The sequence below is a fragment of the Zalophus californianus genome, chromosome 7 (genome assembly GCF_009762305.2).
Source record: "Zalophus californianus isolate mZalCal1 chromosome 7, mZalCal1.pri.v2, whole genome shotgun sequence".
NCBI lineage: Eukaryota > Metazoa > Chordata > Mammalia > Carnivora > Otariidae > Zalophus > Zalophus californianus.
The window spans coordinates 26,866,518-26,892,819 of NC_045601.1; the positions used below are offsets into that span (position 1 = coordinate 26,866,518).

The window sequence follows — 26,302 nt, forward strand, 5'->3', positions numbered from 1 at the left end:
AACATTCAGAATTTCAAGTACTACATCTTAAAGCTCTCATACTCAGTGGTTTGTATAAAGCTCTGGGCTATCAATGCCACGGCGATTTAAAATCACACCCAGGTTTCTCTTTATTTTATTTATTTATTTTTATTTTTTATTGTTATGTTAATCACCATACATTACATCATTAGTTTTTGATGTAGTGTTCCATGATTCATTGTTTGTGCATAACACCCAGTGCTCCATGCAGTACGTGCCCTCCTTAATACCCATCACCAGGCTGACCCATCCCCCCACCCTCCTCCCCTCTAGAACCCTCAGTTTGTTTTTCAAAGTCCATCGTCTCTCATGGTTTGTCTCTCCCTCTGACTTACTCCCCTTCATTCTTCCCCTCCTGCTATCTTCTTCTTTTTCTTTCTTCTTAACATATGTTGCATTATTTGTTTCAGAAGTACAGATCTGTGATTCAACAGTCTTGCACAATTCACAGCGCTCACCATAGCACATACCCTACCCAATGTCTATCACCCAGCCACCCCATCCCTCCCAACCCCCACTCCAGCAACCCTCAGTTTGTTTCCTGAGATTAAGAATTCCTCATATCAGTGAGGTCATATGATACATGTCTTTCTCTGATTGACTTATTTCACTCAGCATAACACCCTCCAGTTCCATCCACGTCGTTGCAAATGGCAAGATCTCATTCCTTTTGATGGCTGCGTAATATTCCATTGTGTATATATACCACCTCTTCTTTATCCATTCATCTGTCGATGGACATCTTGGCTCTTTCCACAGTTTGGCTATTGTGGACATTGCTGCTATAAACATTGGGGTGCACGTACCCCTTCGGATCCCTACATTTGTATCTTTGTGGTAAATACCCAGTAGGGCAATTGCTGGATCGTATGGTAGCTCTATTTTCAATTGTTTGAAGAACCTCCATACTGTTTTCCAGAGTGGCTGCACCAACTTGCATTCCCACCAACAGTGTAGGAGAGTTCCCCTTTCTACGCATCCCCGCCAACATCTGTCATTTCCTGACTTGTTAATTTTAGCCATTCTGACTGGTGTGAGGTGGTATCTCATTGAGGTTTTGATTTGGATTTCCCTGATGCCGAGCGATGTTGAGCACTTTTTCATGTGTCTGTTGGCCATTTGGATGTCTTCTTTGGAAAAATGTCTGTTCGTGTCTTCTGCCCATTTCTTGATTGGATTATTTGTTCTTTGGGTGCTGAGTTTGATAAGTTCTTTATAGATTTTGGATACTAGCCCTTTATCTGATATGTCATATGCAAATATTTTCTCCCATTCTGTTGGTTGTCTTTTGGTTTTGTGGACTGTTCCTTTTGCTGTGCAAAAGCTTTTTGTCTTGATGAAATCCCAATAGTTCATTTTTGCCCTTGCTTCCCTTGCCTTTGGCGATGTTTCTAGGAAGAAGTTGCTGTGGCTGAGGTCGAAGAGGTTGCTGCCTGTGTTCTCCTTTAGGATTTTGATGGACTCCTGTCTCCTGTTTAGGTCTTTCAACCATTTGGAGTCTATTTTTGTGTGTGGTGTAAGGAAATGGTCCAGTTTCATTCTTCTGCATGTGGCTGTCCAATTTTCCCAACACCATTTGTTGAAGAGACTGTCTTTTTGCCATTGGACATTCTTTCCTGCTTTGTCACAGATGAGTTGACCATAGAGTTGAGGGTCCATTTCTGGGCTCTCTATTCTGTTCCATTGATCTATGTGTCTGTTTTTGTGCCAGTACCATACTGTCTTGATGATGACAGCTTTGTAATAGAGCTGGAAGTCCGGAATTGTGATGCTGCCAGCTTTGCTTTTCTTTTTCAATATTCCTCTGGCTATTAGGGGTCTCTTCTGGTTCCATACAGATTTTAGGATTATTTGTTCCATTTCTTTGAAAAAAGTGGATGGTATTTTGATGGGGATTACATTGAATGTGTAGATTGCCCTAGGTAGCATTGACATCTTCACAATGTTGTTTCTCCCAATCCATGAGCATGGAACGTTTTTCCATTTCTTTGTGTCTTCTTCAATTTCTTTCATGAGTATTTTATAGTTTTCTGAGTACAGATCCTTTGCCTCTTTGGTTAAGTTTATTCCTAGATATCTTATGGTTTTGGGTGCAATTGTAGATGGGACTGACTCCTTGATTTGTCTCTCTTCTGTCTTGTTGTTGGTGTATAGGAATGCCACTGATTTCTGTCCATTGATTTTATATCCGCTACTTTACTGAATTCCTGTATGAGTTCTAGCAGTTTTGGGGTGGAGTCTTTTGGGTTTTCCACATAGAGTATCATATCATCTGCAAAGAGTGAGAGTTTGACTTCCTCTTTGCCGATTTGGATGCCTTTGATTTCTTTTTGTTGTCTGATTGCTGTGGCTAGGACTTCTAATACTATGTTGAATAGCAGTGGTGATAGTGGACATCCCTGCCGTGTTCCTGACCTTAGGGGAAAAGCTCTCAGCTTTTCCCCATTGAGAATGATATTGGCTGTAGGTTTTTCATAGATGGCTTTTATGATATTGAGGTATGTACCCTCTATCCCTATACGCTGAAGAGTTTTGATCAAGAAAGGATGCTGTACTTTGTCAAATGCTTTTTCTGCATCTATTGAGAGGATCATATGATTCTTGTTCTTTCTTTTGTTAATGTATTGTATCACGTTGATTGATTTGCGGATGTTGAACCATCCTTGCAGCCCAGGGATAAATCCCACTTGGTCGTGGTGAATAATCCTTTTAATGTACTGTTGGATCCTATTGGCTAGTATTTTGGTGAGAATTTTTGCATCCATGTTCATCAAGGATATTGGTCTGTAATTCTCCTTTTTGATGGGGTCTTTGGTTTTGGGATCAAGGTAATGCTGGCCTCATAAAACGAGTTTGGAAGTTTTCCTTCCATTTCTATTTTTTGGAACAGTTTCAGGAGAATAGGTATTAATTCTTCTTTAAATGTCTGATAGAATTCCCCTGGGAAGCCATCTGGCCCTGGGCTTTTGTTTCTTGGGAGATTTTTGATCACTGCTTCAATTTCCTTAGTGGCTATAGGTCTGTTCAGGTTTTCTATTTCTTCCTGGTTCAATTTTGGTAGTTGATACATCTCTAGGAATGCACCCATTTCTTCCAGGTTATCTAATTTGCTGGCATAGAGTTGCTCATAATATGTTCTTATAATTGTATTTCTTTGGTGTTGGTTGTGACCTCTCCTCTTTCATTCATGATTTTGTGGATTTGGGTCATTTCTCTTTTCTTTTTGATAAGTCTGGCCAGGGGTTTATCAATCTTGTTAATTCTTTCAAAGAACCAGCTCCTAGTTTCGTTGATCTGTTCTACTGTTCTTTTGGTTTCTAGTTCATTGATTTCTGCTCTGATCTTTATTATTTCTCTTCTCCTGCTGGGTTTAGGCTTTATTTGCTGTTCTTTCTCCAGCTCCTTTAGGTGTAGGGTTAGGTTGTGTATTTGAGACCTTTCTTGTTTCTTGAGAAAGGCTTGTATTGCTATATACTTTCCTCTCAGGACTGCCTTTGCTGCATCCCAAAGATTTTGAACAGTTGTGTTTTCATTTTCATTGGTTTCCATGAATTTTTTTAATTCTTCTTTAATTTCCTGGTTGACCCATTCATTCTTTAGTAGGATGCTCTTTGGCCTCCATGTATTTGAGTTCTTTCCGACTTTCCTCTTGTGATTGAGTTCTAGTTTCAAAGCATTGTGGTCTGAAAATATGCAGGGAATAATCCCAGTCTTTTGGTACCGGTTGAGACCTGATTTGTGACCTAGGATGTGATCAATTCTGGAGAATGTTCCATGGGCACTAGAGAAGAATGTGTATTCCGTTGCTTTGGGATGGAATGTTCTGAATATGTCTGTGAAGTCCATTTGGTCCAGTGTGTCATTTAAAGTCTTTACTTCCTTGTTGATCTTTTGCTTACATGATCTGTCCATTTCAGTGAGGGGGGGGTGTTAAAGTCCCCCACTATTATTGTATTGTCAATTTGTTTCTTTGATATTGTTATTAATTGCCTTATATAATTGGCTGCTCCCATGTTAGGGGCATAGATATTTACAATTGTTAGATCTTCTTGTTGGATAGACCCTTTAAGTAGGATATAGTGTCCTTCCTCATCTCTTATTACAGTCTTTGTTTTAAAATCTAATTTGTCTGATATAAGGATTGCCACCCCAGCTTTCTTTTGGTGTCCATTAGCATGGTAAATGGTTTTCCACCCCCTCACTTTCAATCTGGGGGTGTCTTTGGGTCTAAAATGAGTCTCTTGCAGACAGTATATTGATGGGTCTTGTTTTTTAATCCAATCTGATAGCCTGTGTCTTTTGATTGGGGCATTTAGCCCATTTACATTCAGGGTAACTATTGAAAGGTATGAATTTAGTGCCATTGTATGGCCTGTAAGGTGACTGTTACTGTATATTGTCTGTGTTCCTTTCTGATCTATGCTGCTTTTAGGCTCTCTCTTTGCTTAGAGGACCCCTTTCAATATTTCTTGGAGGGCTGGTTTCGTGTTTGCAAATTCCTTCAGTTTTTGTTTGTCCTGGAAGCTTTTTATCTCTCCTTCTATTTTCAACGACAGCTGAGCTGGATATAGTATTCTTGGCTGCATATTTTTCTCGTTTAGTGCTCTGAAGATATCTTGCCAGTCCTTTCTGGCCTGCCAGGTCTCTGTGGATAGGTCTGTTGCCAATCTAATATTTCTACCATTGTAGGTTACATATCTCTTCTCCCGAGCTGCTTTCAGGATTTTCTCTTTGTCTCTGAGACTTGTAAGTTTTACTATTAGATGTTGGGGTGTTGACCTATTTTTACTGATTTTGAGAGGGGTTCTCTGTGCCTCCTGGATTTTGATGCCTGTTTCCTTCCTCACATTAGGGAAGTTCTCTGCTATTATTTGCTCCAATATACCTTCTGCCCCTCTCTCTCTTTCTTCTTCTTCTGGGATCCCAATTATTCTAATGTTGTTTCGTCTTATCGTATCGCTTATCTCTCGAATTCTGCCCTCGTGATCCTGTAGTTGTTTCTCTCTCTTTTTCTCAGCCTCTTTATTTTCCATCATTTGGTCTTCTATATCGCTGATCCTCTCTTCTGCCTCATTTATCCTAGCAGTTAGTGCCCCCATTTTTGATTGCACCTCATCAATAGCCTTTTTGATTTCGACTTGGTTAGATTTTAGTTCTTTTATTTCTCCAGAAAGGGTTTCTCTAATAACTTCCACGCTTTTTTCAAGCCCAGCTAGTATCTTTAAAGTCATGATTCTGAACTCTAGGTCCGACATCATACTAATGTCCGTATTGAGTAGGTCCCTGGCTGATGGTACTACCTCTTGTTCTTTTTGCTGAGGTGATTTTTTTCATCTTGTCATTTTGTCCAGAGAATAGATGAATGAGAGAACAAAATGCTAACAGGTTAACAATGTCCCCAGCAAATATACTGTATACAAATCAGAAAAGACCTGAAACCAGGGGAAAAGAAAGGGAAAGAAAGAAAAAAAGAAAAAAAAAGATAAAAACAAAAACAACAATACAAAAAAAGCAGAATATGATCAAATATGATCAGGCTAGTGCATAGATCAGTGCCACACACTAGATTTTGGGCGTATGTTAGAAAAAAGTGCCTCCTAAAATTTTAAAGGAAGAAAGACATATATGTACAAAATAAGGGTTGATACAATGAAGGGATGGAAGATGACTGTAAAGATGAAAATTATAAAAGATTTTATAAAAGGAATTGATAAGATGTTTGGAAAAAGAAAGAAGAAGATTAAAAAAAAAGAAAAAAGGGAGAGAATGTGATCAGGCAGGAGACTAGAACAAAGCCATACACTAGTGATTTAGGGTATATTTTGCTCTGTTAGAAGAAACTGTATCTCAAAATTTTAAAGAGAGAACAACTTATATACATATGCCAAAAATAAGGGTAATTACTATGAAGGGATAAAATATGACTCTAAAAATGAAAAATAAAAAGTGTTTTTTTTAAAAAAGGGATTGACAAGATGGTTGAAAAAGGGAAAAAGAAAAATTTTAAAAAAACAGTTAAAAAAATTAACTTTGATGAACTAATGAATCATGGTAAAAAAAAAAGCCATGAATTCTATGTGCAGTATTCCCCTAGCGCTGGAGTTCTCCCGTTCTCCTTGATTGGTAAACTTGGTCTTGGCTTGCTGGCTGTTCGTGCTGATCTTCTGGGGGAGGGGCCTGTTGCCATGTTTCCAAATGTCTTTGCCGGATGCTGAATTGTCCCGCCCTTGTCGGTCTGGGCTAAGCAAGCTGCTCGGGTTTGCTCTCAGGAGCTTTTGTTCCCTGCAAGCTCTTGGTACAGCTTTGGAGGACCACGGCGGAAATGGTGGCCTCCCAATCTCCACCCGTCGGAGCTGAGAACTCGGGGCCCCGCTCCTCAGTGCGCCCCCAGAGAAAAGCAGTCACTCCTGTCTCCCTGGTCTCCGGCCACAGTCTGTGCTCACCCGGCCTGTGACCGAGCGGTTGTATCTCTGGCACCCGACCCCGTGTGGAATCTCCAAACCCAGCAGATCCCTGCGGTGTGTTCCCGTGCCGCTCCTCCCCGGGGAGGAAGGGGAGTCTCCCCGGCTCTGCCGCTTGTTGGGTCCCTGCTGGAGGAGCAGTGGCCCGACTGGGCCGCGGATCACAGTTTATGGCAACCCTGAGCTGAGAGCCCGCGCCTCGGCTCCGTCTCTGCAGCCGGCTTCCCCACTCCGATACCTGGGAGCTCTGCTGCACTCAGGCACCCCCGGTCTTTCTGTGACCCCAAGGGTCCTGAGACCACACTGTCCTGGGAGGATTCCACCCCCCGCTTAGCCACTGCAGCGACGTCCCTCAGCGGAGCCGACTTCTAAAAGGTCGGATTTTGTGCCCCGCGGCTCTATCACTTGCCAGAAGCGGCTGATGGAGGCCCCCTCCCCCGCCGTCTATCCTCCCGAATATCACCTCGGATTCACTTCTCCGCACGTCCTACCTTCCAGTAAGTGGTCGCTTCTCTGTTCAGAGAGTTGTTGCTACTCTCCTCTTCGATCTCCTGTTGAGTTCGTAGGTGTTCAGAATGGTTTGATCCCTATTCAGCTGAATTCCTGAGACCAGACGAAATCTAGGTCTCCTACTCCTCCGCCACCTTGCTCCGCCCCCCCCCCCCCCAGGTTTCTCTTTATTAATATTATAATCAATTTGATTTAGGTCTTTTTTTCCATGGGTGACTTCAGCATGGACCTTTGAGGATGCGCCTGACGGTATATACATGATCCTTCCTTAGGTCTAACCCATCTTGTGCTACATCCTGTGCTAAGTTAAGAATTGTTCTGTAATGAGTCAAATCCAAGAATGCCAAGTGGCTCCATGCCTTTGTGTTTGTGTGTCTCTGGATAGATGGCCTAGCCTCCCTGAATGTTTCCCCATGGATAAAATGGGAGGGGAGATATCTAGCCACTGTATCTCATGTATAGTGCTCAAATACTTATCAACATTACTATTTGTGTGCTGGAATTTTAAAAATGGGAAATGTCAGTCATGGCGATTATCGTCAAGTCTAGGAACAATCGTTTTTTTAGGCAAAATGGTCGTATTTAAAAAGGGCAAGATTAGGGGCACCTGGGTGGCTTAGTCAGTTAAGCGTCGACTCTTGATTTCGGCTCAGGTCATGATCTCAGAGTCGGGGATCAGGCTGCATTGGGCTCCGCATTCAGTGGGGAGTCTCCTTCAGGTTCTGTCTCTCTCCCTCTGCCTCTCCCCCCTACTCTCTCTAAAATAATAAATAAATAAATCTAAAAAGGGCAAGATTCATGTGGCAGGGCACAGATCTTTTTGTCTCCTGACAGCTGGACTGCTCAGGAGAAGTTGATGTATTTCTCCCCCAAAACAACATGAATCAAGCCTCACACTACAAATTTTTTTTTAAAAAAGCATGCTATGGATAATACTATAGACACACTCAGTTGTGTCCCCCTCCAGATTCATATGTGGGAGTCCGAACCCACGGTACCACAGCGTGACCGTGTATCTGGAGATAAGGTCTTGAAAAATAGGGTGGGGCCCTGATCCACTGTCACTGGTGTCCTTATAAGGAGAGATTAGGACACAGACATGTACAGAAGAAAGACCATGTGAAGACACAGGGAGAAAGCATCCATCCAGAGGCCAAGGACAGAGGCCTCAGAAGAAACCAACCCTGCTGCCCCCTGGATCTTGGACTTCTAGGCTCCAGAACTGTGAGCAAATACATTTCTGTTGTTTGAGCCACCCAGTGGATAGTACTCTGTTATGGCAAACTCGTACATGTGAAACGTGGAAGCTCTGCTTAAAAAGTGAACAATTTTCTGTAAAAACCTTTGCTAAATGACTCTATAAATGTTTTCAGTATTCTTAGCCAAAGCTTGGATTACAAGGAGCCACAACTGAAAATAAATGGACTTCCCTTGTTCTAAGTTGCCCACATGTTTAAGCTTATGAGCTGCTTACCTTTTCTTAGTGTGTCCATTTGGCTTCTCATCAGGAGGCAGCTCAATAATGAGCTGACAGGACTGAGCATGATCGAAGTTGTTTGGAGTCTTTGGTGAGCACTGGGTGTCCAACATAAACACCTGCAAAGGTATAGTTCAGAGCTCCATCATCCTCAACCTGACTCCACCAGGGATTAGCTGAGTGGCCTTGGGTAAGTTGCTTACTCTTCCTACTCATTTCCTCACCTATGAAGTGAGGTTGATAATGGTTTCTTACCTGGTGTGTTTGTTGAGAGAGTTAATATGTGTGTATTACATACGCATAGCATTACAACAGAAGAATAAATATTCAGAAGTTAGCAGCTGACACTAATACTAATAACATGACTAATTTTATCACGTGATAACTCATTACACTCGAACTAGCAAGCACTGATATTTAATATTGAGAGTAAATAAAGAGGGGTTGTGTTTGTAAAAAATCTCTGGTTTTGACATCTCTGTGGTATTATATTCCATCCAACACAGGAATAAGAAATTAATTAGGACCTCCTGTTGGGACTACAGATGTGGCCATGCTACTCTACGGGACTGTGGGAGAAGTGACTAAGAAAACAGTAAACACTTCTTGATTCTTCCCTTTGAAAATAGAAGTCTGCTTAGAATGTTTTCTTTCCAAATTTTGTAAGAATTATCAAATTATCTGGGTTATCTGAAAGGTGGATAGAAGAGAAAGGTTGGGGACTGAGGAAGAGAAAATACTACAAAGTAAAATCTTCACTCAATGGCCTCTGCCTTTCTTCTCTATTAATGATCTATTGTTTCAGAAGAAGTTTCCATGTTCTTGCTGTGCGGTGGGATGAGTTTGGAAGCCCACTGTAAGCTCATGCTGAAAATCTTTAGCAGTGTAATGGATTCCCATTAGGGAAGCTATCCTGTCAGAGGACCACCTCTTGTTCTGGTGCCCTTCTGCTACAGCTGTCCCCCACAGCCGTGTGGATGGAAGTGGGTCTTCACTGCAGCTTTATGACATTCCTTCCCTTCCAACCTCTGCGGACTGGCCATGGATGCGTCCGTGGTATGTGCTGTCTCCCTTCTGAACAGAAGAGCCATCATGTCCTGGGGTGTCATGAATGTGGACAGTAGATGATGGGAGAAGCTGAAGGTGGAAGGTTCTTGATCCACTATGTGAGGGGTGTTAGGGAAAGTCCTTTAGAAACTGGACCTAGCCAGGAAACTTCTCAACTGATAATCAGGATATCCTGGATTATTTATGTACTAAGGAGAGATTTTTATTAAGGACTTAAACAGATCTTCTAGAGAAAGGGCGCCTTTGAATATAATCCCCAATTCACTTTATTTTTCTAAAGAATTAGAATACTTATCCAATAATTCAGTCCAACACTGCATATACATTTATAAAAATTGCTTCATGTTTTAAACATACCACACACATTTGCAAAATATCTTCTGCATATGAAGACATACTTCAAATATGTCTGTTGCCAATACATAATAGACTGAATTCTCAACAACCACTCACGATTATGAATATGTGTAAATTTAGGGATAGTGCTTAATCCTGCTGCTGGAAGCCCCATGCAGTCTTAGAGACAGATTGACATGTCACTTAAGTATTTGGGGGCATGTCTGTAGCTAGTGCTAATGCTGGAAGGCCTTTTGTGATTTAGTAACTCTCTGACTCAACAGACATTTACTAAGTGTCTTCCATATGCCTTGCTCTAGGAACACCAAGGTAAGAATATGTTCTCTGCTACTCAGGAGATTACAACCAACTTTTCTGACTTCTGACATCTGCCAGAAGAAAAAAAAGTCATTGGTACATGGTGATCCCTGCATGGGTACGTATATTTTAATTTTACTTATGAGTTACATTCCACTGAAATTAAGCAGCTTATAAATGTTAAGCTCTGTATGGGAGATACAAGAAAAAAACCCAAAGAGGTTTTCCATCCTTAGGCATTCGTAGACTGTAAGTAACATCAATATTCAAGCAAATACGGATAATATAAGGAGTCCAAGCAAGTCAGGTGGTGTGTGAAGTGTAGTGGCCAGGCAGAGAAAGGACTTTAACTGATCTGGGTGCTGGAGGACGCACTGAGAAAGAGATGGTGGAGAGGATTATAATGCTGTTGACTGGGTTAGTCATTCCTCATCAAGAACAGTACTGATAAGATGTCAGAGCCAGGAGGGGTATCTCCCTAAGGGAATGAAAGGCAGTCTGGTGATACAAGACTGACAGGAAGAATCTTCTAGAAGTCCCCAGTCCTTACCTGCTGAGCCATGGCTTGAATGCGCCAGTACTCGGCCTCGGCACTGGGGGAGGAGGAGGGGGCCGCCACCCTCACCTGGCAGCCTTCCCCACTGAAGCTCTCGGTGCCGCTGTGGAAGCAGCCCAGCAGATCCTGGGGAGAAACACAGCAGAGGTTCCCTGGGTGCCTCCGGGCCCCGTCCTGGAGCTGCCATCATCCCTGTGTCTGGGCCAAAAGCACTGATCTGACAGCTTCTTTCTCCCCCCTCTGTAGGAGTTCAAGGGAGACTGCCTGCTAAGAGGAGGAAGGCAGTATCCAGATACCCCACTTGACAGGCATGAAGATGGGAACCTGCTCTGGCTCTTTCTGCAAGCAATTTACCTTCACGGGCTTGAGGGTGGCGGAGAAGGCGTCCTGCAGGGCACAGCAGGCAAGCCTCCACATTTCTTCAGTGAACACGGGGCCCGCGGTGACGAGGACGTACCTGCTCCAAGAGACAAGGAAAGGAGTCTTGAATCTGTACGTGTTGTTGCCCTTACAGAAGCATGCACAGATTTATTCCAAAGCTTCCACACAAGCCTTGCTGCCTCTTACTACTCTTGTCTTCAAACCAACTGGTGTTCCATTGTCCCAACACTATTTCCTAAGGCATTTCACTACAAAAACATCAATGGGTCCCCATGACAAATACGGCAATGTTTCAACTGAGGCTCGAATGCAAGATTTTCCATTCTAGCCCCATTTTCTACTACTCCTAGACAAATAACCAAAATAACCAAAACCCTCTTGTTACTTGTGACTCTGATCTCCATAATTAGGTCTGTGATGTTTTGCTTGCAAGTCCCCACCTAGCAAAATCTTGCCCACCTCGGGGGATCTGGCCAAGTGTCATTAATAGAAAAAGATCTTCCTGACCATCTGCTCTCCTGCCCTCTTTGGCATGTATAGTAACTCCTTCCTGTTATTTTCTATGCGTCTCTCTCTCTCTGTTATGTCCTTTAGAAAAGGCTATTAGCCTCTTGAGGGCAGGGACCTTGGCTGACTTTCCATGCAGCCGAGGACCTCTCCTATAATGCCTTACACAATAAATACTTGTTGATTAAAGACTGAAATGAGGAATTATTGGCATATACATACAGATATTTTTACTTCTAGAAAGTGATCCAAAAAGTGGACTGCTACAATAAAAGAACTTAATTGCCTTAGATTTCATAATAAAAAAATCCTGTGGAGAGCTAGGGAATTTTTTTCCTTACCTAATACAGGAGCAGCCCACTCTGGAGATGGTTTCTGTGGGCTTGGCCACACACGCTACCAGTAACTCAAACAGGTCCTTCAGCATTGTGTTGATCATGCTCTCATACCTGATGTCTACATGGAAAAGTAAAACCAAGATGTCACTCAACTCTGTTGTAAAGGAGGGGGTTGAAATGGCATCTATAGCAAAAGGAGAAAGTCTGAGTGATAAAAAGACATATAAATATCTGGGTGGAAAAAGTAATTTTCTTAAACTTGATTTCAGCCTGTATTAATCATTTCATGATGAAATATGTGGTTTACTTTGATGTGTTGATGTACATTTCTCGATGTTATGCATATAATTCATCTACTTACACAGACTAGAACACATACAGCCTCAATAGTAGCTAGGAAAAAAAAATTTAACTTCTTAAAAAGAAAAGAGAAAAATGAAATTATACTTTCCTTATGCCTGATAGACTAATTAAATGCTCTTGGCAAACAAATCCTCTCTCATTATCTTGAACTTCTCAGTCTGGCTTCAGTCTGTACACCATCCCCAAAGAAAATGAGACTTCCCCAAATAACGTTCTATTTTCCCAATTCAAGGAATACTTGTGTATTCTTTTCCTTGAAGTCCTTGTGATGACACAGATCCAATTTTCAGTGGAATCCTCAATGGTATTGTGCTGTGCAAAGCAATGATCCAGTTGAGAACATCTATCCCTAAGGACAATAATTGCTTACATGTAGAAACACCCACTTGTTTTCCTTCTCAATTAATGTTCTTTTTTTGTGGAGGCAAGTTGTCCTTATTAAATTTAGTAGAGCTACCCATTTCTTTGCTTTTTGAATCTCCCTCGGGGTGAACATCTCACGAGTTTTTCTAACCTCTCCAACAAGGGAGTCCCTTACCTCCTTATAAAAAAAAAGCCAAAGGCATATAGAATTATAACATCTAAGGTTAACAGTGATTTCTTTTTTTCTGACTTCAGGATACTATCCACCACATACTTTCAGATCTTTTTCAAAATGCCACAGATGTTAAGACACTTCACCCCAACCTCTTAAGCAACTTCTTGCCTATAATTGAAGCCTTTGCTAAAATCTTATCTCCTCCATTTAGCCTCTCAGAGGAAGCAGCAGGATACACCCCCCTCTCACTTCCAGACTACAGGGCTAATTCTTTAATTGATTATATACTTGAACTTGCCTCCCCTCTTCTCATGCATAGATCTACTAGATGGCATTATATTTTTAGTCACATATGTATTTTAAGTATCAATTTGCATTTTGATAATCCAGGAGAAGGTTGGCATTGACCACATAATTCTCTTTTACTAATTTCCGGACAAAAATCACACACTGGTATTTATAAGCACTTTTAGACAGTGATGCTTCCCATGAAAAAAATACTCAGCAAGGACTGCTGTGGGAGCATTGGTACCTGAGTGTATAAAGCTTTGAATGTGCTCCACTACCAGCTCACAAGACAGGCCAATGGCATGCTTGAAATTAGCAGAAGCCGCATCCCAGTATGAATGGTCTTTGTGGCTACGGCGGAGCCAAACGGACATCACAGGGAGGAGGAGGTGAACAACCGCATAGATACCAAATCCTGGTCCTGAAAAAGAAAAGTCAGCATCAGAACTGTGATCACAGCAGCTCTCCTGTAGGGAAACAGAAGTTACCATCATGGCTTGGCATGGCCCAGCTCTTTCACAGGAGGGCCCCCGCCCTGCCCCGCCCTGGCTGAGAATTTACTACTGATTGGGGAATACATGGTCTTCAGTGGCATTTTTCTTTTTCTTTTTTTTTTTTTTAAGATCTTTTTTAGAGAGCACGTGAGTTGGGGGAGGAGCAGAGGGAGGAGAGAATCTCAAGCAGACTCCCCGCTGAGCGCAGAGCCGGACGTGGGGTTCAATCTCCCTCTTTTTTGTTTCTGTATGAATTTAGTTATGCAAATGATACATGAATTCATAAAAAAATTCATTTACTACTAATAAAGCTAAAGTATCATCTGATTAACTCCAGTTCCCAGATGGAAACATACAGATGCATATACACATATAAGAAAATATCCCCTAAAGTTTACGTACAAATATCTATATGAAACCTCAAGAAACACGTTAACATGTGTTAGAGATCATTGTGTCAGCGGATTTAGATATTCCTCATTTTTACTGCCACATACCGTAATTCCATTGTATGTATACACAACAGTCACTTATCTGTTCCCTTACTGATAGACATTTAAGGTGTTGTAATTTTTTGCTTTATGGACAATGCTATAATGAAACTCCTTGTGAAAGTGATGGATTTTTAAAGTTCTGATTACAAAAGTAGGCATCCTTTTTCTAATAAACACAGAAAACAACATGAGAATACAAAGAAGAAACCTTACCCACAGAGATAATCACCTTTTCACGTTTGACTTCTAGTCTTTTTGAATGTACATGTTTATTTACAGGTGCACAAAATTTCATAATGTTGTGATTGCACTCCATAGTATATATACTTTAAATACTATTCACAAATACTCATTTTAACGTCTGTGGAATATTTATATGCTCTTACCATTTAGGGTGTTCATAATTTTTTTTGGTATTCAATATATTTCAGCACTCATTATATACCCATTTTGTCTTCATCACTATTAAGTTCCTTTGAGGATAGATTTCTAGTAGAATTAATTAGGTTAAGTGCCTCTCACACACATTTAATGGCAATGTGAAAATAGAAATTGGTACTGACTAGTGAAGGAGAGGCATATAATTAATCCTATAAAATACCTGCTTATTTTTGGATAAAAGACATAACTTTTTGACATATGGGAGTAGCTATGCTGGCTTTTCTGAAAAAAATTCTGCTATAAACTTTGCAATGGATCTTAAAACAGTATCAATTATCAAGTCTTCATCAGTTTATGATAAATACAAAACTCATTACTATGGAATTAACTAGTGGGTTCATTTGTGGTTCTGACTGTGGAAAACTAAAATTTCTATAGTTGCTTGGATCTTGGGAAAATTTGCATGTGTTAAGTGTACATGCTAAATTTGATTAATTCAGAAGAAGAAATAAATTCCTCAGGGCCATTCTTTTCCTGTACTATCAAGGTACTAGGTGATCATTACCTGTCTTTTTCTTTTTTTGAGAGAAAGAGAGAGCGAGCAACGAGCAGAGGGAGGGGCAGAGGGAGAGGGAGAGAGAGAGACAATCTTAAGCAGGCTCCACCCTGAGATCATGACCTGAGCTGAAATTAAGAGTCGGATGCTCCACTGACTGAGCCACCCAGGCGCCCCTACATGTCCCTTTCTCAGTCTAATGATCTATGACCTTTGTACATTCAAGATCTTGCTGTCTTAATATGGTATATACTTTTGAGTGGTTTGTTTATGTCACTGGAGACTCAGCGAGCCCTACTGACAGCCCTGGGGCCAAGAGCATGTGAGATCCAGCTAAAGAGGAAGGCTGTAATCATGGAACAAAGCCAATAACCTTGGCCTGGTTATTGTAGGGATCCAACACACCCAAACTAACTGGATAGCATACATTATCTGTAAATGGACTGGTGGGAAGACATGTCAACAATAACAGGACATATCTTAACCATCACTGCATCATTGCCATTCAACAAGTATTTACTGAGCATCTACTATGCATGAAACTCTGTACCAAGTCTAGGGTTAGAGCTGTGAAACGGGGAGACACATGGATATACCTTCCTGAAAAAAGCTGTATGTATCACAACTCCCCACAAAAGATAGACATAGCAATTCTTACCAGGTGTTCTGGTCACATCTCTCAACAGCTCAAAGAGTAAATCCAAGGTTGGCGGTTGGTGCTGACGTGGACAGTTGGACACAGCTGCTGTCAGCTGCTCCAGGAGGATGATCCAGACTTCTATCAGCCCTGGAACCCAAGAAGCAGATCTCAGTGAAATCCAGTCAAACACGATACGGAGTCATCATAAGCTCAAACTGAACACTGTTAGTGTAGAAGTGTGCTATATGGTGTGGTAGCCCTGAGTGTCTACAAGCATGGGCAGATGATGATTTACATGCTCTAACAAAGTCAAAGGGGAAAAAAGCCCCAAAATTTCTTCTCATCCTCCTACAGCAAGAAGATGATGTGGTAAATTCTACTATATTGAAATAACTGTCAGATTTCTTGGGAGCTGACAATACCAAAATAATGAAATATCCTTTTGTATCATCTTAGTATATCTTTTTTTTAAAAATTATTTTATTGTAAATATATAACACAAATTTGCCACTTTAACCCTTTTCACATATACAATTCAGTGGTATTCATTACATGCACGGTTTTGTGCAACCATCACCACTCCCTAATTCCAAATTTTTTTTTAAATCATCTCAAACAGAAGTCCTGCAACCAGTAACCTTCTATTCTCCCCTCACTCCATCCCCTGGGAACCTCTCATCTACTTTCTGTCTTTATGAAGTTGCCCATTCTGGATATTTCATATAAGTGGAATCATGCAGTATTTGTGTTTCCGTGTCTGGCCTATATCATTTAGCGTAATGTTTTCCGGGTCCATCCGTGTTGTACTGTGTTATCGGATGAGTAATATTCCCTTGTATGTTGTACCACGTTCTGTTTGTTCATCCATCTGTTGATGGGCACTTGCGTTGTTTCCACCTTTGGCTGTGGTGAATAAGGCTGCAATGAACATAGGAGTGTAAGTATCTGTTTCAGTCTCTCAAGTCCTTAGGGTATAGGCCCAGGAGAGGGATTTCTGAGTCATCTAGTAGTTCTTTTTAGCTTTTTAAAGAAATACCAAACTGTTTTCTATAGAGGCTGCACCGTTTTATATTCCTGTGAGCGTTCCAATTTCTCCACATCCTTGCCAACACTTGTTTGTTTAACCAGAGCCATCCTAGTAGGTGTGAAGTGGCAGTGCATTGTGGTTTTGATTTACAGTTCCCTGATGACTAATTATGTGGAGCATCTTTTCATGTGCTCATCGGCTATTTGTTGATCTTTTGAGAAATATCTATTCATGTCCCTTGCCCATTTTTAAATTGTCTTATTGAGTTTTAGGGATTCTTTATATATTATGGATATTAAAACCTTATGAGAAATAGGATTTCCAAACATGTTCTCCTTTCGATTGTCCTTTCACTTTCTTGGTAATGTCCTTTGATGCACAAAAGTCTATAATTTTGATGAAGTCCGAGTCATCCAGTTTTTCTTTTGTTGCTCGTGTGTGCTAGTCTGTTTTCTTTGCTCTTCTTCGTGCCCCATTTTTTTCAAAGGTCCATGTCTCTCTCTCTCTCTCTCTCTCTCTCTTTTTTTTCAATCTACACACTATTTTGAATTTACCTGCCACCTTGCCATTGGCACTGCTGGCGCTCTCTCTGCCCGGGTACCTGCGAATCACTTCATGCACTGCTCACGGATGGGGAGCGGTGCCCGCGCATTGACAGAATCGCACGCCCAGGGCGGCACACCTCCCGGTACACACCTCTCTCCTCCTCCCCTTCAGAGTTTCATTTTTAAAATAACATACTCATCGGGCTCCCTGCTCGGCGGGAAGCCCGCTTCTCCCTCTCCCACTCCCCCTGCTTGTGTTCCTGCTCTTGCTGTGTCTCTGTCAAATAAATAAATAAAATAAAAAATTAAAATAAAAAAATAAAATAACATACTCACTTTTAGTGTTGCTCATTACTAGGGAAGGGAAAAAGCATGAGATGCTTTTTATTAGATCTGAACAATTTTAGTTTTGCCATTTACAGAAGCCCTGTCTGAGCCAACATTCCTGCTCACCCCTGCCTTTGGAAATCTGTGAACCTGCCACTCAGATAAGTGCCTCAGAGAAAGGACTCGACTTCTCTAGCTTCATCCTAAAGTGCCTAGAATAGAGTAAAAAAAAAATAGCTCACCCCACATTTTAATTCTAATACTTCTCATTTTCCTGTGAAAGATAACTGTCAAAAGATGGCAGCTTTTAAGTATTCCCATTAATCACTGGGGAGCCCGGGTGGCTCAGCTGGTTAAGCGTCCGCCTTCGGCTCAGGTCATGATCCCGGGGTCCTGGGACGGAGCCCCGCGTTGGGCTCCCTGCTCTGCGGGGAGCCTGCTTCTCCCTCTCCCTCTGTCCCTTCCCTATGCTCACGTTCTCTCAAACAAATAAATAAAATCTTAAAAAAAATGAACATTCCCATTAAAAAACCTACTTCCACAATTTTGAACATCCCCATTTATAGGAAGCTAAACCCACATGAACCCACAAATATAATAAAACTAGGGGACAAAGCCTCATGAACCTCAAAATATAAGCAGGTGTGAACAAGCTAATTTTTATAGGAAATGCAGAAGCCAGGATCACATGTAATGCACCACTCTATGGGGTACAACCAATAAAGTCCACGTGGAAAACTCCACGGGCCCCGGGACCTCACTTCTTCGATAAATGAAGTGCAAAGGAGTGAGAAAGAATTGAAGAGGAAAATCTAGAGTTTGAAAAGGACTTCAGAGACCTATCAGCCAAACACAGAGTGCAGATCTTATGTGAATCCCAAAAATTCACTGACATAAGAAAATGGGAAATGTTAACACTGAATGGATATTCGATACTCAATAATTACTGTTAACTTTTAGGTGTGATAATGGAATTATGGTCATGTTTGTTACGTTTAAAGAACACATACTGAAACATTTACGGATGAAATGCTATCATGTCTGGGATCTGATTTAAAATAGAGGATGTGAGTGGAGGGAGGAGACAGTGAGGGTGTGTGTGTAAATATACACAATAGATTGGCCGTAAGTTAATACGGGTGGACATAAAGCTGGGTGATGGGTACATGAAGGTTCATTATACCATTCTGTCTAGGTTTATCCATGTTTGAAATTTCAATAGGGAAAAAATTTATTTGCTTTTGGAAACAAGAAGAGTAACATCTAAGAGCGTATCAATTTTTAATACTAAGTTGAAGCCTTTGCTTTCCATTCTTTTCTCTGAGCTATGCTTCATACATAATTATGAAGATTATAATTTCAATTATAATTGAAAGGTCTCAATGAATGATAATGTGGACAACGTGACATAGGTCTTGGCTGAACTTTATCCATAAGAAGATGGGCTGCCTAGAAAAAAACAATGGATTAATGATTTGCGCAGTGGAAAGAGGATTGCTGACTGCTACGCGCACAAACCATTTACAACTGTTTTAAAGACTGTATTATAGATAAACAACATTAGCTTCTGTTTATAGTTGTCTGGGTTGGTGGTTTAAGAGGCTAAGTAAAAATTATTCTTAACTAATCATTAAATGAAACCTCTATTAGGCAACATCTAGCCAATTTCCACTTTAATTGTTCTCTACATTAGCTATTCTTTCCTATGGTTCTTCCTTAAAATTAGTCTCAACTAGTGAGGCTTTACTGTTTATAATCCCTATGGAAAACTGTAAATCCTCTTGCTACTCTAAGTGAATTTATAACAGAAAAATAAAAAAATTAAAAACGAATAAAAAAGCAAATTAAAAAAAAAAACCTTCCCCAAAACTCCTTTTGCAAGGATTTGAATCAACCTATGCCAGTTTTTGGTCCCCTTTAAGGATATAATTTCCACTTCTAGATCTAGAACAGGGCAGGGTCGACTGAATCAGAAGACAAGCATGAGCGTGAGTTAACCATCTGAAAATTTCCCAAAGTTACTAGACTGAGCTCCAATCCACAGGAAATTACATGGGAACTAATTTGAAACACATTCTATAAAATTATTCTTTTAATGAGCCTTCAGTTCCACCAGTCACAAATAGATTCTCTTCAGTAGTGGCTTAATTTCCCCAGTCTCTAACTAAATAGTCCTGCAGGAAGTAATTATATAATGATTGTGTTTCCTAGAAGGTATTAAAGACAATTACCAGCCAATTTAAGTACCAATGCAACCGCATTCCAATTTGCTAAATTATAGAGAATTCAGAGTTAGAAACTATATTTAGTGGAGTCTGCAGATCTGCACTGAGCTTGGATGGAGGCATCCATCTAAAAAGGATGGGTTTGGAGACAAGACATCAAATGATGTTCCTAAGCAGTCCATGGCAACTTTAGGTAGGCCTGTGCTATTAAAATTAAAAACGGTAGCAACATAAATGGATGATCAGTCTTATGACCTATAAGCTACTGAACTCATGGCTTAAGCATCTCGGAATATGAACATAGCAAATAACCTAGTTCAGTCAATTTAACTCACCGGTGTCGTCATCAAAATCAGACAGGACCGACTCCATTCCATCCTCACTGCTCGCCGACTGCTCCTGAAGTCTCCGAGGCAAGCTAGCGAGTCGCCCACTAAGGAATATTGGCTTCAGGGGCATTTTGTAGATTTTGGCCAGTAACTAAATAACGAAATACCAAATTGCAATTATATATCGGAAAAGCTGCACTTGGGGAGTTAAAGAAGAATAAAATTGTATTCCAGCAATACTGGGGTTAGGGAAAAGCAGAAAAGCTCCCAATGTATGCAAGTTTTGAGGTTGTTTGTGATTTGGATTCATATGGTATAGCTCATGAGAGGCATCTATCCCAGGGAGCAGATGAAACAGCATTTAGTGGAAACAAAAAGGTAGAGGAAAAAGGCTCTAGGGATACTTTTTCAGCATCTCAATTACCTATGAGTTTTATAGCCTTTTGTAAACCGACCCAGGGAACCACAAAACATGTCGAGTTTTTGCCTATAGGAAAGTATTCTATGGGGATTACTGAGAAGAGGGTCTATAGGTAAATGGGGCACCAGACTGACTTCCCCTTCCCTTGCTTCAACACCAAGGCAATGAGGCCAACAGTAAGTGGGGAAAGGGAGGCATCTGTGGGCCAGCAGGGGGACAGATGAAGGTATCAGCAGCAGACATGACAGCCTGCCCTGGGTTCTTTGTTCCCCTCACTGCAAGAGCCCAGTCCCCCAGGAATCCTCATTAGTGGGCCAAACTCCCCAGGATCTTCATGGCTTAGAATTGTGCTTGCTGTGCTAGGGAAAGAGCTGTGGGTGCGGCAGACAAAAGTCCTGTCTGCGGGGGTCTTACGATGATCCTTTCACAAAGAATAAATAAAATTTTGGACATAAAGGCTATAGAAAAAATTAGGTGATACCAGAGTGACCAGGGTATGTGGGAGCGTTGGCTGTGAGCTGGTAGATACTTAAGCTCTGGTCTCTCTGAGGAGGTGATGTTTCAGATGAGATCCAGGAAGATAAGGAATGTCGCAAGGAGATGCGGGGAGAGGACATTCCGGGCAGAGGGAACAGCAAAGGCCCTGAGCAGTAAGGCGCCATGTATCTGAGGGGGAAGAAAGTCGGTGCGGTTGGAACACAGAGTGAGAGGGAAGGATCTGAGGGTGGCAAGGGAGCTGGGGTCCCGTCATGTGGGGCCTAATGGAGGCAGCTGGGGGGAAGAAGCTGGGGCTGGGTTATCCTTTCTAAAGCCCTGGGATTTCACACTAGCGCTGCTATCACCGAGGGGGAGCTTCCACAGACAGGAAGAGGCCTGGGGACATGACCTGCACGGATAGGAGGGCAACTCCTGAGAGCATTACTGAAGCCTGGGGGAGAAAGGGCTTCAGGAGGGAGCATCCTCTCGGGATAATGGCAATTACTGGATTTAGCACAACGAAGGTTGCTGTTCCCTTCGATAAGTGTGGTTTCATGGCCTTTCTTCACCGGATCTTGACTGAATGTGCCCCTCTTTTGTTTTTGTCTCTCTTCGATGGTGGCATCCCCACCGTCCACGTCCTATCACGAAGACGTCCAGGGCCTCATGACCCCTCTCCCTACAGCCTGACACAAATAGAGAGATTATGGCAGTTCCCGTGTCGGAGTATACGTGAGAAGTTTCAGAGATTTCAATTTAATTGTGTGTTCTAGCACATGTTTGTTCCTTTCTTTCTCTCCTTCACGGAAGGGGTGGGGACAAAAATTCCTACTCCAGATCTAAGCCCCCAATCTCCTCAGAGTCAGCAGAAAGTGTTTCTCTTGGGCTTCGACAAAAGACATCCGTGCCCATTTTGCGAGCATCATCCGAGGCGGGTTTCAGGGCCTGGAGCTCAGGGTACCTGAGAGCAGCGCCTGAGGTAATCCAGGGCCGGGAGGCACAGGTCTGGGGCCGTGGCTCCGGGTCCCGGGATACAGTCTCCTATTTCCTTACAGTCCACCTCCCCTGGAAGACAGACAGACAAAATTACTCTTGCGTTCCCCTTCAATGGAAGACCTATTTATTCACACAGCATTCATTCATTAAATGTTGACTAAAATAGAAAAAAAAATGACCCCAAACTTTGCAACCCCGAGAAGAATCCTTTCAGTCATTTTTTCCCATATGCATGTGTACATGTTAAATACAGTTGGGAATCATACCGTGCATCTTATTTTGTTGGGATTATCCCATTTTGTAACTCCCCTTTTCACTAAACCACACTTTTCCCGTATTCTACCACAATTCCTTCAGTGGCTGGCTGGTATTCTTTTGGACCTGGGCACACCGTAACTCCCTTCATCGCGCCCCTGCTGCGGATGGTGTGACTTTGAAGCTAGATGAGCAAGGACGATCCTGGCAACAAGCCATGCACTGGGCTGGAATGAAGCACTAGGCCTCTCTCTGGAAAAGGACCCTTTTGCTGCCAGTGCTCTGCACTAAATGGTGATGATAAATAAAGCCCCTGGGTAGAGTCTAAACATCTGGGGCTTGGGGATGGAGACTACGGAATTGAATTGAAATGATTTCTATTTTTTTGTGGTACATATCTAGAGATTTCGCAGGTCTGTAGAGGGCATCTCGATTTTCTATAGGTAAATAGTAGTTGAGGATTACCATTTTTCTTCTCATGTAATGAATCTATTCCTGTACTTTTAATAAAATCATTCCATGGTACTGTAATTGTTTCTAATTGTCTACAGTCGTAGCCACTAGGCACCCTCCCCTGTGGGTAAACAGACCTAATTACTAGGCATTAGTTAAAATTCAGACAGAGAGGCATATTTCTCCTTAAGAAAGAAAAGATAAACATTTGTATTTCAGATCAGGGATTGGCAAACTTCTTGTGTACAGGGCCAGACAGTAAATACTTTAGGCTTTGCGGGTCACCCTGTTTTTGTTACAGCTTCTCAAATCTACCGTTGTAACCCGAAACTAGTTATAGACAAATGACCATGGCTGTGTTCCAATAAACTTTATTTATAAAAACTACCAATGGGTTGGATCTGGCCTGCAGGCCATTGTTTGCCAGCTCCTGGTCTGGATTAACATATTTTACAATATAAAAACACAGACCAGGTCAAATTCATGTTGAAATAACCAGGTGGGAATTAAAAATAAATTCATTTCTTAGCCTGTTGGTCAAAGTGAGCATCCCAGTTTTTTTTCTTTTTTGTTTTTTTAAACCAAGGCTGCTGCGTTACACATCAAAGTCTATACAAATGGCGCCCCCTGGGGGCCGGGGCGGGACACAGCCAGCATGGCTACTGGGACTCAACAGTTCCCACAGACTCCACGCCCCATACAAGTAACTCCACCTTATAATTCACAGAAAAAACCATCCTCCATGTGCATACCGATTATTCTGCCTCTCTATTTGCTGCCTCCAACTCCCTCCCTAAGATAAAATCTCAAATTTGTAACTTGCTCCTAGGCACCTCCACTTGAATGGAATTTCACAGAAGCTCAACCTATCCAAATGTCCAAAGATAGAATTCATTACTTTTTCCTCTCCTCCACACCTAACCTGCTCTCCTTTTGAACGCCTTATTTCTGGGTAACACCAGTCCTTGTAGGGGGAGCAGGGAGCCATGCTCAGTTCCTCCTCGCCTAGCCCCCACTGGAGCAGTGCCAAGCCCCACAGATCCCACCTCCACCACGAGCCGGAGCCAATCCCACCCTCTCTACTCTCTCTCTGCCTACAGCCCCCCATCGCCATGTATGGGGACACGAGGCTGCCAGAGTTCAGTTTCTAACACTGCATGTGACTGTACCACTCTTAGCGTCCTTCCCCACACATTCTAGATCCTTGATGTGGCACACAGAACCCTTCCCAACTGCCCCCTTCCTTTCTTTCCAAATCATCACTCACTTTGTGGGTACCTCCAATGTACCCTGTTTTTAGAAAAGCAAACCTATAGCTTACTCCACAAAGTTCAAATGTCACTTCCTCTTTGAAGCCTGCACCGGCCCCCACTATCAAACATCTCTCTCAGCTGCTTCTTTATTTCTGCTTAAATGTCTTTTTTTTTTTTTTTTCTTTTTACTAGCCTCCACGGAAGTATTCATCTTACTGAATTGTAATTATTGATTTATGTGTGTTTCTGAGAAGAGGCTGTGAGCCTCTCATAGGCAGGAAGCGTGTTTTATTCATCTTTTTACCTTCAGAGTACCTGCAGGCTGCCGTACCCACATGGCAGGCACTCAACAGTTCACTGAATGAGAGAATGCCAGTAATGATTCTGAAATGAAATATAAGGCTGTGACACAATAGCAAACGCATATACTGGTCTCTGCTCCCGGTTCCTGGCACAGAGCTTCTAAAACCCTTGTAATTTCCCAAGCAATAAGAGTACTAGAAGCATCTTGCCTTCTAATGTTTGGTCTTTGACTCCAATTCCTGACACAGAGCTCCTAAATCCTTGGGATTTCCTGGATGATAGGAGGGTCTTCTAATCAAGGCAACACGTGGTGGGCTGTTGGATGTGGACTGGTCACCAGAAAGACCAAGCCACGACTAGAAGCTTGAAGTGTTCAGCCCCTATCCGTGTCCTAAGGGAAAGTGCCTAGAAACAGAGTTAAAGATCTATCCTGCCCACATGATGAAGCCTCCATAAAAATTCCAAAAGTACGGGGTGCAGAGAGCTTCTGGGTTGGTGAACACAACTCCATGCTGGGAGGGTGGCACGCCCCCACTCCATGGGGACAAAAGCTCCTGTGTTTGGGACCCTATGGACCTCGCCCAATGTATCTCTATCTGGCTGTTCATTTGTATCCCTTATATCCTTCATTATATAAGAAACTGGTAAACATGTCCCCTGAGTTCTGTGAGTTGTTCCAACAACTAACCAAATCCAACGGGTGGGGGTCATGGAACCTCCGAAGTGTAGCCATGTCAGAGTTGTGGGTAAACTGGGGACCTACCTTTGTTTTGGCATGTGAAGTGGAGGGGGCAGTCTTGTGGGACTGAGCCGCTAAGCTGTAGAGTCTGAGCTAACTCCAGGGAGTGTCAGAATTGAATTGAGTTATGGGACACCCAGCTGGTGTCGCAGAATACTGCACGGTGTGAGACCCCCCCCCCCACCATCCAGTGTCAGAGGACTATGAGTGTGGCGGCTGGGGAAGAAGAAAGGAGATACCCAGGAGTGAGCTTTTCCTATACAAGAACTGAATTTTCTACTACCTGACACAAAGATCATACTTTAAGGTCTTCTTATGATGGAGATACTAAATTTTTTGGTTTCTATTTAATGTAGAGCAGAGTTAAAAAAATAAATAAAATCTGATGTTGTTCACAAGAAATCTTCCTCCGAAGCCTAGTTTGTAAAATTGATTAGCAAGTGGCCATGGTTGTCCTTCCGCTCAGTCCTCCGTTTCCCGGGGTGTACATGACAACAGAATGGGGCACATGGAATAAGTGATAGACTAGAACAACCATGGTGTACAGATCACACTTGTTGCCTCTATCCTGAAACTTGCATTTTGCTCCTGCTCCCCAAAAAGGGGAACGTGAATGAAGTCATCTAGCTTCTTTGTGTCCGGTCTTTTTCTGCAAATGAACTGTTGATTATTTAGCAAAACTTAAAAAAAAATTATGAACCATATATTGTCCTTCTTCCAATTGTTCTTAGCCTCAGGGTCTAAGAGCACTCCATGGTGAGGTTCTCAAAACTTTAAGACTTAAGTGGCTTCTAAAATTTTTGGTTTCACTAACTGCCCTCCCTTCCATTTCACCCCAGATAAACTTGTGCTCTATAAAAAATCTGCTACAGCAGGTCATGTTGTATAGCAAGACTCTACTTTGTTCAAGCATTGCTAAATTAAGTGGAAAATCAGCTTGGTAGTCTGTGAAACACACAAGGCCTCGAAGAAGGGGGACTTTTACCCTCCAAAGAAATGTTACAACTAATAAGGCCCAGGGGGAGGCATCCTTAATTTTTGTTTAGGAGGAGCGGGAAACTCCAGCTCAGGCTGCTAATTATGTGACACCGACTACAGCGGCTCCTGCATAGGGGCGATTATCGAAAATAATGCTGAATATTTTAAGATTCAAAATGAAGTTGGAGTAAAGTAACATATAGATTGAAAATATGCTACATTACAAGAGTATTCCAGGCACATGATG

General features: G+C 42.0%; 1 protein-coding gene across 7 annotated transcripts in view; it reads right to left on the bottom strand.

Moving 5' to 3' along the window:
- Positions 1–26,302, bottom strand: part of ARFGEF3 (ARFGEF family member 3) — a 183,966-nt gene that overhangs the window by 11,806 nt on the left and 145,858 nt on the right. For all 7 annotated transcript variants that reach the window (XM_027602312.2, XM_027602309.2, XM_027602311.2 and 4 more), the window contains 8 exons: positions 22,040–22,143; positions 20,187–20,331; positions 15,746–15,874; positions 13,407–13,583; positions 11,977–12,091; positions 11,102–11,204; positions 10,742–10,873; positions 8,467–8,588 (listed from right to left, as the gene is read on the bottom strand). In XM_027602312.2, coding sequence (XP_027458113.1) covers positions 8,467–8,588; positions 10,742–10,873; positions 11,102–11,204; positions 11,977–12,091; positions 13,407–13,583; positions 15,746–15,874; positions 20,187–20,331; positions 22,040–22,143 — 1,027 coding nt within the window. The remainder of the gene's footprint in view (positions 1–8,466; positions 8,589–10,741; positions 10,874–11,101; positions 11,205–11,976; positions 12,092–13,406; positions 13,584–15,745; positions 15,875–20,186; positions 20,332–22,039; positions 22,144–26,302) is intronic.